The sequence below is a fragment of the Erythrolamprus reginae genome, chromosome 5 (assembly GCF_031021105.1).
Source record: "Erythrolamprus reginae isolate rEryReg1 chromosome 5, rEryReg1.hap1, whole genome shotgun sequence".
NCBI classification, from domain to species: domain Eukaryota; kingdom Metazoa; phylum Chordata; class Lepidosauria; order Squamata; family Dipsadidae; genus Erythrolamprus; species Erythrolamprus reginae.
Genome location: NC_091954.1, coordinates 54,057,568 through 54,071,318, shown reverse-complemented (window position 1 = coordinate 54,071,318; position 13,751 = coordinate 54,057,568). Strand labels below are relative to the sequence as shown.

Here is a 13,751-nt window from a genome sequence, read left to right as displayed (position 1 = left end):
ATCAAGACAAAATTAAAAACAACATAGAATTCCAATTACTGACTCCAAAATAATAACAAGTATTATTGATCATGGGCTTTTCATATTTTAATATCTCCCAAATGCTTATAGTTCAACAGATGCTTCATGTTGACTAATAGCCTAGAAACATAGAAACATAGAAACATAGAAGACTGACGGCAGAAAGAGACCTCATGATCCATCTAGTCTGCCTTTATACTATTTTCTGTATTTTATCTTAGGATGGATATATGTTTATCCCAGGCATGTTTAAATTCACTTACTGTGGATTTATCTACCACGTCTGCTGGAAGTTTGTTCCAAGGATCTACTACTCTTTCAGTAAAATAATATTTTCTCATGTTGCTTTTGATCTTTCCCCCAACTAACTTCAGATTGTGTCCCCTTGTTCTTGTGTTCACTTTCCTATTAAAAACACTTCCCTCCTGGACCTTATTTAACCCTTTAACATTTTTAAATGTTTCGATCATGTCCCCCCTTTTTCTTCTGTCCTCCAGACTATACAGATTGAGTTCATTAAGTCTTTCCTGATACGTTTTATGCTTAAGACCTTCCACCATTCTTGTAGCTTAAATGTAGATTGTTAATTATCTTTGCAGTCCGTTGAATTATGCATACACATGAACAATGCTTGTTTTTGTCCCCACCCCTCAACTCCATTCCCATAAAAAAAGATGTCTATTTCAGCATTGTTTTTGTTTGGTACAATATAAAGTAACATGGTTTAATTTAGCAATCCTGTACCAGGAAATATCTCAATTGATTTAAATAAAGCTGACTCTGCGGAGTCATATGAGGAAAAGCTATTCATGTATGAAATTGTTTGTAGCTGTTGAATGGTATATATGTTTATTCAGGAAAATATAAAAGTATTATATTTTAAACCACTTGTTGAAATTGGACTTTATTATAGCAATTTAAATTTGCTCTGATATCAAGTAAGTAAATCTTCACTAGATGTTGTTTTTGCAGTGTAGTTTGTAAAATTAAATTTGAGATCCACAAATTGGAATAAGTAGTCTTCTTGTTCCTGTTTCTCTTGCACTTCTGCAGAAGTAAATTTCAATTCTCCCTTGTAATACAGTGATACCTCGTCTTACAAACGCCTCGTCATACAAACTTTTCGAGATACAAACCTGAGGTTTAAGATTTTTTTGCCTCTTCTTACAAACTATTTTCACCTTACAAACCCACCGCCGCAACTGGGATGCCCCGCCTCCGGACTTCCATTGCCAGCCAAAGCGCCCATTTTTGTGCTGCTGGGATTCCCCTGAGGCTCCCCTCCATGGAAAACTCCACCTCAGGACTTCCATATTCCGTGTTTTTGTGATGCTGCAACAGAAGTCCGGAGGTGGGGTTTCCAAGCGAGGGGAGCCTCAGGGCAATCCCAGCATCGCAAAAACACAGAGGTCCAGAGGTGGGGTTTCTAGGACTTCAATGTTTTTGCGATGCTGCAATTTCACTGATGCTCCCTTCCCTGGGAAACCCCATCTCCGGACTTCCATTCCCAGCAAGCTTGTTTTTGCGATGCTGGGATTCCCCTGCTGGGATTCCCCTGCAGCATCCAAAAACACAGAAGTCCAGAGGTGGGGTTTCCCATGGAGGGGAACCTCAGGGGATCCCAGCAGCACAAAAACGGGCGCTTTGGCTGGCAAAAGGGGTGAATTTTGGGTTTGCACGCATTAATCGCTTTTCCATTGATTCCTATGGGAAACATTGTTTCAACTTACAAACTTTTCATGTTAAGAACCTTGTCCCAGAACCAATTAAGTTTGTAAGACAAGGTATCACTGTACTTTAGAACTAGCTTTGGCAAGAGATTTTCCAAATGATTTTAAATTTTGCAACTTAGCATCTTCACTCTTTCCCTATTTTTCTTATCAGGTGTTCCCATCTATTCCACTTGGATTTGCTCTTCCTGGTGGAATATGCTTTTTTTTTTGCATAGTGTCCCTGTCCCGTCCCCCCCCCCCGCCGCCAGCAAGCATGGTTGGTTATTTGAACAGCTACATAAATAATACCCATTTATGGCTTTCCTATCCAGTAGGTTTCCTGTAACAGTGGCAATATCCTGAGAAAATTGGTTATGCTCTGACATATTAACATTTTTATCTGTTTGATGTTACACTCATGTCAAAATTATCTTTTATTTTTAAAATATGGAAATATGTCTTTGTGAATTATTTCCATATCACTAGTTTTTCAGTTACGTACTTTCTGAAGGCCATTCACTTATCTCAACTGAAAGGTTTCCTGAATAAATAGGATTGTTTACACAGTAATTAGATTTAGACATTTGCAAAACATGATTCATCTGAATGATTGATAATTTTGTCATTAATCCTCTGCCAAGTAGTTTTTCCTACCTCCTTATTTCAAAAGTCCTCATTTTCTTTCTCCCACATTTATAATAATTAGGATGCTGTTAGGAATTTCAACCATATTCATATTGCCATGTTTACTCATTTTCTTTCTGTTTCCTTAATTTCCTAAAATAATAACTATATCATCTGAAATACGTTGACTTGAAATTAAACAGGATTTACACAGGACCATTAACCTGTGTGTTATTTATTAAACTGTATCAGATTTCTTTACTTGGAAAACACCTGTTATTTACATTTGTAAATAACGCATGAAGGAGAGATTATCTGCCTTAATATTGTCTTTGTTAATTGCAGCAACTGTTCAAAATATTAGATCTGAAACTTTTTCAGAGCTATTTGGAATCTTGGATGTACATAAAAAAAGAGAGCTAATTACTGAGTTATTAATAAAATCAGAAGTGCACATTAACTGAAGTTAATGTTGAATAATACTTAACGTAAAATCTCTTCAGGTTAATGAAGATTACCAGTCTAAATCCAACCATAAATAAGTATTCATGATTCCTTTCTTCAGAGATCAAGTAGATTAATTTATAGAAGGAATACAAGAATAATTTACTTTCAAAATTATTGAGGAAATATCAAATACAACCAGTTGTAGATAATTATTACATTGTGTACCAGTTAAGAAGGTCAAGACTAAAAATATCAGTTATTTATTTCCTTATTTATATTTTATTTAGCATTTTTTGCCCAAAAAAAAAAGCAGAAGCTTCTTTTACTGAAATAACTAAAATATAAAAGATACAATAGTAATTACTTGAACTCCATTATGAAGAGGGGAATTCATGCTTTATCTGCGGTGTTTCCTGGACAACTAATTGATATCAATATTGCAGTCATTTACATAGCAGGTTATTGTTAATTTTTATATGACTAATATTTTGTTTTCAGATGAACTTTATAGAGGCTGATTTGTCATTGTAGCCTTTTTGCTTCTCTGTTTCAAGTTTATTGTGTTTGTTCTAATTAGGATGCTTATTTGATGCTTATACCATGTGTTGCAAACAACTGCTGTGGGTAAAGGAAATATAAATGAATAAGGCCATAGCAAGCATAAGATTTAAATCTTTAACTTATAAAGGATTGGAAGTATTTTATTTGAATCATAGTTACGTTAATGCCTGGGATATGCAAAAATCAACATACACATAATTTTTAATATCAATTTTCTAGATGCTTTCACATTTGTAAAATCAATTCCCTATTTCAACTCTATGGGAAATACTTTTGCAGAACTCTGAGGAAATTGGGGAAGACTTGAATATATTTTTCCTCGATTCTTTGATTTTAGAGTGAATATTGATAAGCCTTATCATTTTTTTCATTCCACGTAGAAAAGAATGAGTGACAGCTTGAATTCCAATCATTTTATGAATTAACTTATGGTTTTATTTATTTGTTTGTTTGTTTGTCTTTCTTCATCAGGATTCTTGTATAAATGGAAACAAACTGGTAGTATAGCTATGTTTTCAAATCCTTTAGATTAGAACTATCTTATAAATTAAAGAGCCTAGATTATGACACAGCTTGTTTTTGGCCTTTACTAATAATAATGCTGTATAACAATACAAATTTGAAAGGCATTTTCAGGTAGCATGCAAATATTAAAAGATGTTATGAGTTAAATTAAGTTGAAATGATAAAATAGTTCACATAAGATTAAGTATGAAGAAAACCGGAAAGCCTGGGCACATGTATTAGAGAGTACAAAATTTGTTCCTATTTAAATTGCCTTTATGAGCTCTTCTGTTGAAATAAAGTTATTTTGATGAATCCCAACAGTAATTTCTCCATGATGAAAAGTTCTGAAAACTAGCTATTTTTTTTCATTTATGCACTTTACGAAAGAAAATGTGATGTGTTGTGCTTATTTTTGTTGGGTTTATTATGATATGTGTACACATGTACACATGTGTACATTCAAAGTGTTGGTGATGACCTATAAAGCTCTACATGACATTGGCCCAGATTACTTACAGGACCGCCTTCTGCCGTATGTATCCCAGCGACTGGTTAGGTCCCACAGAGTTGGCCTTCTCCGGGTCCCATCGGCCAGACAATGTCGTCTGGTGGGGCCTAGGAGAAGAGCCTTCTCTGTGGCGGCCCTGGCCCTCTGGAATCAGCTCCCTCCAGAGATTCGCACTGCCCCCACCCTCCTCGCCTTTTGCAAGAGTCTTAAGACTCACTTATGTTGCCAGGCATGGGGCAATTAAATCAAGCCCCCCACCCCCATGCCTGGTCTACTAAATGTGATGTGTGGATTTTAGTTTGTAATTCTTAATTAATTAGATTTGTTGTATGCATCGTTTATATTGTATCTTGTGGGCCATCCCGAGTCTTCGGAGAAGGGTGGCATACAAATCTAAATAATAATAATAATAATAATAATAATAATAATAATAATAATAATAATAATAATGCCTTTATGTGACAATTGCTCTCTTTGCTTTTTCAGTGCCAATAATACCAAGTTATTTGTATAGCATTAGACACCCCAAAAATGTAACGGATGTCCAAACCATTCGACCAGAGACTACTGTCAACTCGAACAGATTGCAAAGCATTTTTTCTTATTATGATAATTCAACTATAGTTACTGGAAATAATTCAGAAGGAACAAGGCCAGAAGATTATTATTATGCTCAGACAGAGCAAATGGTGATCAATATGACTAAGACCACTCCATCCCCCCCAGACTGTCCAAAGAAAGACAAAGAATTGGTGAATGAAAATGTAGAAGTTGGTTTGCTTTTTGCTTCCAAAGCAACTGTCCAATTCCTTACTAACCCTTTAATAGGACCAATGACAAACAGGTAGGTTTTCTTTTATTTCTTTCTTACATGATGAAATATATTCCGTTTGTTCTATTCACCTGTGCATTTATTTTTAAGAGAAACATTTGCTTCATTATGTATGTGTCTTATTGCTTATTTTATTTATTGATTCCTTTCACTGATACATATTGTTGTGGTTCAGCCTGAGGCTGCTCAGGGACCGGCTGTGTCTCTGCTGGCTCCATGCCTGGAGGAGGATGACAGCAAAGAGGAGGGGGCTGAACAGTCGGACGGGGGAGAGGAAAATCAGGAATGGGATGAAGGAGAACAGCATGAGAGCCCCGTGGGGTGGGGCTCTCCCCAGCCAGTAGTTTGGAGTCATTAGGTGATGAGGCTCAAGCCATCATTGACATGCGACAGAGACGGTCAGATCAAAGAAAGGAGCAATTAAAGAAGTATTATCAGCACTGAATTAGGAACAGCTGGGTTTGGGTGTGGTCCTCCTTAGCAGGGTTTAAAAGGCAGGCAAGCCCTTGAAGCCATGTGGAGTGTTATCAGTTTGGAGTTGCGTTATCCTGTCTTGTTTCTCGGTGTCTCTGTTCCTGGCTTGTGGCCCAGCAGTTTGGAAGACCCGTGGGAGGTGTAGGTCTACTATCTACAGCCTCGGCTTGGCAGCAAGAATTCTGTATTGCTGCATGGACTTTTGCCTTCGTGGATATATCTGAAGATACAGCATTTTCCTGTTTGTAAGGACATTTTCTGTTACCTGTGTTTTTCTTGAATTTTATAAAACTGCCTTTGTCTTTTACCAGTGTGTCTGGCTTCTCTTTTTGGGTTGGTATTGGCTTCTGGAGTGGCCCAGACAGAACACATATTATTAAAACAAATTGCTAATAAGCCTGCATTATATCATCCTTAAATAAATCAGCATTCTATTTACCAAAGTTGAATAATTTTCAACTTTGTTTCTCTTCTGTTTTTATACTGGCACCTTGTAGAAGGAGTGAACTCTTTTTTAGCTAAGGAAGATATCAGATAATGAGAACTAGAAATGAAATAGCTTATGTTTGTAAAACTGTTGCCATCTCTTCAGTAATAAAATGGGAGTGATGAGTGAAAATTATGCACTTTTCTCCAGTCAAGCTTTCAAACACAGTTTTTAATTATAATCATATTTATTTTTCTGTTACTTTTCAAAGAACATCCTCCTAAGGTAGCTTGTTGTGCACTTTGTTATAATGCAGTACTGCTGGCAATTCTGCCGATAGCCAGGAGTTCAATACTGGCAGGGCTGAAAATTAACTCAGCCTTCCATCCTTCAGAGGTCGGTAAATGTTGTGGTTCAGCCTGAGGCTGCTCAGGGACTGGCTGTGTCTCTGCTGGCTCCATGCCCGGAGGAGGATGACAGCGAAGAGGAGGGGGCTGAGCAGTCGGACGGGGGAGAGGAAAGTCAGGAATGGGATGAAGGAGAACAGCATGAGAGCCCCGGGGGGGGGCTCTTCCCAGCCAGTAGCTTGGAGTCATTAGGTGATGAAGCACAAGCCGTCATTGACATTCGACAGAGACGTTCAGATCAAAGAAAGGAGCAATTAAAGAAGTATTATCAGCACTGAATTAGGAACAGCTGGGCTTGGGTGTGGTCCTCCTTAGCAGGGTTTAAAAGGCAGGCAAGCCCTTGAAGCCATGTGGAGTGTTATCAGTTGGAGTTACGGCGTCCTGCTTTGTTCTCGGTGTCTCTGTTCCTGGCTTGTGGCTCAGCAGTTTGGAAGTCCCGTGGGAGGTGTAGGTCTGCTATCTACAGCCTCGTCTTGGCAGCAAGAAATCCTGTATTGCTGCATGGACTTTTGCCTTCGTGGATATATTTGAAGATACAGCATTTTCCTGTTTGTAAGGACATTTTCTGTTACCTGTGTTTTTCTTGAATTTTATAAACTGCCTTTGCCTTTTACCGGTGTGTGTGGCTTCTCTTTTTGGGTTGGTCTTGGCTTTTGGAGTGACCCAGACAGAACAGTAAAAAGACCCAGATTGTTGGGGGCAATATGTTGACTTTGTAAATCATTCAGAGAATGCTGTAAAGCAAGGGTGTCAAACTCGATTTCATTGATGGCTACTTTAGGGTTGTGTTTGACTTGGAAGATGGGGGAGGGGCATGGCCAGGTGAGCATGACCACCTTGACATCACTTGTGTGGGAGGAGCTTGCGGTGACCCAAGCGCTCTGCCAGCAAAAACAGGTTTGCAAGCTCAGTTTTTGGTTGGGACAGCCTCCTACAACCCTCTGCCAGGAAAAATGGAGCTTGAGAGGGCCATGCACTGCCCTTCCAAACTCCATTTTTGCTGGCAGGGGCACGGTGGGCCAATCCTTCGCTGCCTCCAGGGTGGCCCCGTGAGGCAAATCTAAGCACACTGTGGGCTGGAATTGCTCCACGGGCCTTGAGTTTGACACCCCTGCTGTAAAGCATATGGAGCAATGTATAAATCTAAGTGCTATTGCTATTGTTACTATAAATGCCTGCAAGTAAGAGTTAATGAAACCAGAGTCAGAGGTGACTGTGATAGGCTGTGATTAGAAGCATTATAATATATTAATTTATTTTTCTTTTTATTAATTTTATTGTTTTAAATGTGATTTTATATTCTGTAAGCCACCTTGAGTCACCATGGGTGAATAGGCGACAATACCATGATCCCCCCCCCCAAATAAATCATCCCCTGATAATAAGCCCAATCGGGCTTTTCAGTGCATGGCAATAAGGCCAAGTGCTTATTTCAGGGTTCAAAAAAAATAAGACAGTGTCCTATTTTTGGGGAAACATGGGAAAAATTCAATGAATGAATGAATGAATGAATGAATGAATCATAATTTCAGAATTATTTTGGATTCATGGCTCCCGTTTAAAGAGAAGATGACAGCTATGGTCAAGAGGCCTTTTGTACAATTATATCTATTGCAGAAATTATGAATATTTCTGAACTGAAAATTCCTACAATCATTCTTGATCTAGTCATCTCCCATGGGAGTATTGTAATTTATTTTACGGAAAACAGTATTTTTCTGCTATATTCCTCCCACATAACACTTCTAGTTTGAGAGCTGAACTGAATGCCAGTTTACTTTCAGGTGAAATTCTTAAATTGTCACATATTTTTAAAGACTTTGTGGCTCAAGAGTTAAATATCTATAGCACTGCCTCCTCCAAATGGTTTTACCTGTCCATTCAGATCAAGTAAGGTCATTCAATCTATAGGTATACAGGCTAAAGCTTTTTCAGTTACAGTCCGTCTTCTTTGAAGCATTTGTACTTGTATTTGTTCCAGAGATCAGACTAATCCCCAATTTCCTGGGTTTTGGTAAAGCTGTAAAACTATTTTATAAAGCCCCATGAGGAGATGTGGTCCGAGATAGAGCTCATATTCTGGGTTGTGTCTGAATGTTACCTTGGAGATCATAGTTTTCTTTCTAATTTTCTTTGTTATTGTTAGTTATCTGATTATATATATTTTTGGGGGTGGGTGGGTGGTATTTTAATCTTATTGAAAGAATAAAGTAGAAGCCATTCAGAATCTCTCTGGATTGGAGAGGCATAGCACAGCAAACAAATAAGCACAAATTTGTGTTTATCCATAAGACACTGCACACATGATGATCTAATGTAAAACAGTTTTTTAAAAAAACCACTATGGTTATTTTATTATTAATTGTTTATGTAGCATATATTATATATGATATCCCACCATAATGTCTACAAGAAATAAAACCAAAGCACATAAAACAGTAAAGTAATATCAAAAGCAGTAGCAATTTTATTCGCAAAATTCTGAACTGAAAAGACTAAAATATTACAAAATCAAAGGTGCAATGATAGATTGAACCCTGAAACTATACTTTTCTGTTATTTAATATAAAATAAATAAAATAGTTATTTTAGACGAAATAGCAGGAGGGCAGGATAATATTTGCATTACACTTTGAATATTAAAATCTGCTAAGTTTTACTGTTGTGTTACTTTTAGAAAGCAGGTTTAATTTTTATTTAGAGTAATATAGGAACCTAGCTTACATGCTGAATGGGCTCACAATATATAGATGGAAAAACCTGGTTATACAGTTCTTGAAATGGTTAGGTCTAATTTATGTAGGTATTTTAGATGCAACTGCATGTTCATTTGAATTTCTAGTAAAAATGTGAGATGCCCTTTGGGTTTTTATTAGAAGAACAGTTTAAGAAACTACAGAAACAAAAAAGAAAAAGAAGTAAGAGTTTTTTTAAAAGAGTAAAAAAGAGTAAAAGAAAGTGAAAGACAAACGAAAAAGAAATCTAAAGAAACACTTCTGGTTTTCTTTTCGGCAATTATAAACATAATAATTGATATTAAAATAACAATTTTACATTAAAAAGCCTAAAAACCCCAGTGTATAAAGAAGCATGCACACAAACATATACATACAGCTACATAGGCAAGGGGGGATGTCTCAGTTTCCCCATGCCTGACGGCAGAGGTGGATTTTAAGAAGTTTACGAAAGGCAAGGAGGGTGGGGGAAGTCCTGATCCCTGGGGGGAGCTGGTTCCAGAGGGTCGGGACCGCCACAGAGAAGGCTCTTCCCCTGGGTCATGCCAGATGACATTGTTTAGTCGACAGGACCCGGAGAAGGCCAACTCTGTGGGACCTAACCAGCCACTGGGATTCGTGTGGCAGAAGGCAGTCTCGCAGATATCCTGGTCCGGTGCCCTGAAGGGCTTTATAGATCATAACCAACACTTTGAATTGTGACCGGAAACTGATCGGCAACCAATGCACACTGCAGAGTGTTGGAGTAACATGGGCATACCTAGGGAAGCCCATGATTGCTCTCGCAGCTGCATTCTGCACGATCTGAAGTTTCTGAACACTCTTCAAAGGTAGCCCCATGTAGAGAGCATTACAGTAGTCGAACCTCGAGGTGATGAGGGCATGAGTGACTGTGAGCAGTGACTCCTGGTCCAAATAGGGCCGCAACTGGTGCACCAGGCAAACCTGGGCAAACGCCCCCCTCGCCACAGCTGAAAGATGTTTTTCTAATGTGAGCTGTGGATCGAAGAGGATGCCCAAGTTGTGGACCCTCTCTGAGGGGGTCAGTAATTCCCCCCCCAGGGTGATGGACAGACAGATAGAATTGTCCTTGGGAGGCAAAACCCATATCCACTCCATCTTATCAGGGTTGAGTTTGAGTCTGTTGACACCCATCCAGACCCCAACTGCCTCCAGACACCAGCACATCACTTCCACTGCTTCGTTGACTGGACATGGGGTGGAGATGTACAACTGGGTATCATCAGCGTACTAATGATACCTCACCCCATGCCCTTGGATGATCTCACCCAGCGGTTTCATCTAGATATTAAATAGCAGGGGGGAGAGGACTGACCCCTGAGGCACCCCACAAGGGAGAGACCTAAAGGTCGACCTCTGACCCCCCCCACTAACACCAACTGCGACCAACCAGAGAGGTAGGAGGAGAACCACTGAAGAACAGTGCCTCCCACTCCCAACCCCTCCAGCCGGCGCAGAAGGATACCATGGTCAATGATATCGAAAGCCGCTGAGAGTTCAAGAAGCACTAGGACAGAGGATAAACCCCTGTCCCGTGCCCGCCAGAGATCATCCATCAGTGCGACCAAAGCAGTTTCCGTGCTGTAACCGGGCCTGAAACCGGACTGTTGAGGGCCTAGATAATCGGCTTCTTCCAAGGACCGCTGGAGCTGGAGCGCCACCACCTTCTCAACTACCTTCCCCATAAAGGGAAGGTTGGAGACTAGACGATAGTTATTAAGTATGGCTGGGTCCAGGGAAGGCTTCTTGAGGAGGGGGCGCACAAGTGCCTCCTAGTACGGAGCCGGAAAGGACACCCTCCCCAAAGAAGCATTGACAATCTCCTGGACCCAGCTCTGTGTCACCTCCCTGCTGGCCGAGACCAGCCAGGAGGGACACGGATCCAATAAACAGGTGGTGGAACTCCCAGCTCCAATGGCCTTGTCCAATTCATCAGGTGTCACCAGATCAAACTCTTCCCAGACAGGTGGACAAGTACGTGCCCCAGTCACCTTGTCTGACTCATTGTCAGTCGACTCTGTTATCCAATCGGAGTCGAGGTCCACCCGGATCCGAGCGACTTTATCAGCGAAAAATGTATTAAAGTCCTCGGCACTACTTTGCAAGGGCTTCCCAACTCTCCCCTGGTTAAGAAGGGAGCGAGTCACCCTAAACAGAGCAACCAGGCGAGATTCCGCTGATGCAATCAAGGCGGCATGATACGCGCATCTTGCCACGTTGAGCGCCACTTTGTAAGTCTTAATATGAGCTCTTACAAGTGTTTGATCGGATTTTGACTTACTCTTCCTCCATCGCTTCTCTAGACGTCTCTTCTGGCGTTTCAACTCCCGGAGCTCCTCATTGAACCATGGAGCTCTACGGGGTCTAGTGCCGCAGAGAGGTTGCAATGGCGCAATCCGGTCAAGAGCCTCCGCTGCAGCCTTGTTCCAGGCCTCAGCAAGAGACTCTGCCGAACTGTGGACGAGTGTATCTGGAATAACCCCAAGCGCCCCCTGGAAGCCTTCTTGATCCATCAGGCGTCTGGGGCGGAACCTACTAGTCGGTTCCACCTCCCTGCGGGGAAGGATTGGAGCCAGGAAGTCAAGCCGCAATAGAAAATTTGCTGCTTCTATTATACAAATATTTTAAATTAATTAATACTGAAATCACTAGTTCGTATTTATTCGTTTTCAGCCAAAAAAAATCATAAAAGATTTCCAGGCTTTTCTAAAAGTAAGTATAGTTTCCTCCTTAATTTAGCTACATTTACTAATGATTGTAGGCTATGTAGTTTCCTTCGCAATATTACCAGTATGGTTTCCCTTTTCCCTCTTTTAATGGTTTCCAGCAAAGGCAACAATGATGTGGTTGGAGCAGATTAGAAAAGGGTAGGGCAATTGTAGTGGAAAAACCATTGTTGCAGAAACTTTCTATAAATTTCCCTCTTTTATTTTCATTGGGTGAAAAATCATAGTAAGTTGTATTTATATCATCTGGTGCAGATCTGATGTTTTGATGAAGAATTAACAGAGAATGGCCTCAAGCCTTACTTGTTTTAGTATCTCATGACAAAATATCTCTTGAAACACCAGAGAATTTGTGTGTACATCTCTGTACTCCTTCTATTTCGGCATTTCTCTAGTGGTACTAATAAATTATTGATATGTGGTTCTGTAGGCTAAGTTAATAAAATTAATTGTGAGTTTTGAAATAAATTATTTATAATCTGCAGAGATCTGTAAAAAATTCTGATTTCATTTAGAGAAGTTATGTTTGCCTCACAATTCTGTCACAAATGTCAACCATCTTACTGGCTTTGGGCAAACCCAAAGCCAGTATGAACCTATGTTTCAATATTAAAAGTTTTGCACTGCTGTGTTTTGTGTTTTCTCACTGAACCAATTTCTTGAATGTAATTACAATGTTCCCTCGATTTTCGTGGGGGATGCATTCTGAGACCGCCCGTGAAAGTCGAATTTCCGCTAAGTAGAGATGTGGAAGTAAATACACCGTTTTTGGCTATGGACAGTATCACAAGCCATCCCTTAACACTTTAAACCCCTAAATTACCATTTCCCATTCCCTTAACAACCATTTACGCGCCATTATTACTGGTTCTCACCATTGAATAAAACACTTAGTGTTCCTGATATTTATAAACATTATTATTTATTAACAATAATAATTATTTTTTTAATTTATATGCAAAAATTATTCGTTTGGTGATGATGTATGACGTCATTGGACGGGAAAAACTGTGGTATAGAAAAAAACCCGTGAAGTATTTTTTAATTAATATATTTTGAAAAACCGTGGTATAGGCTATCCGCAAAGTTCGAACCCACGAAAATCGAGGGAACACTGTATTCACTTGTAATGAAGGTAAGAACCAGAATTTATTTCATTCTTGCTGAAACAAACAAAGCTTATAGCCTGGCAAAAATTTGACATTCTTTTGTGTTTCCACTCATTTTACATGAGCAACATCTCACAAATGCTTTCCCCTTCAAAATTCTTCTCTGACCTTCAAAATGTTGCCTAGCTCTGTTACAAGATATTATTTTCAGTTTCTTAAAAAATAAGAAACATCTGTTGTAAGTACAGAAAAGCATGTGTAATGAGTCAAAAATTGCTATTGATTTTGTTTTCCAGGATAGGCTATCAGGTCCCCATGTTTGCTGGTTTCTGCATCATGTTTATTTCAACAATAAGTAAGTGTTGCTTTTCTCCTATATCCCCAAGTATTACAGAAGAGAAGGAAAAATGGGAACAAAACACTGTTTTGCATTGTCAAATCTAGATGTCCTTTGGTTCTAAGAATATAGGAAGCTTTCACTAGAAAATTGTTGGGTAAAACATCAATGAAGACAAGACTTTGTTCCTCAGATTGTAACTGTGGCATAATAATGTAGTATTCACATAACCATTCTGTTTATCACTGTTGCTTAGAGTATCTTTGAAGTGTTTTCTTATATAGTTCATACTATTGAAACAGA

General features: G+C 39.3%; 1 protein-coding gene across 2 annotated transcripts in view; it reads left to right on the top strand.

The window, feature by feature from the left end:
• Positions 1 to 13,751, top strand: part of SLC18A2 (solute carrier family 18 member A2) — a 50,355-nt gene that overhangs the window by 4,051 nt on the left and 32,553 nt on the right. For both annotated transcript variants that reach the window (XM_070752640.1, XM_070752639.1), the window contains exons 3-4: positions 4,867 to 5,224; positions 13,408 to 13,466. In XM_070752640.1, coding sequence (XP_070608741.1) covers positions 4,867 to 5,224; positions 13,408 to 13,466 — 417 coding nt within the window. The remainder of the gene's footprint in view (positions 1 to 4,866; positions 5,225 to 13,407; positions 13,467 to 13,751) is intronic.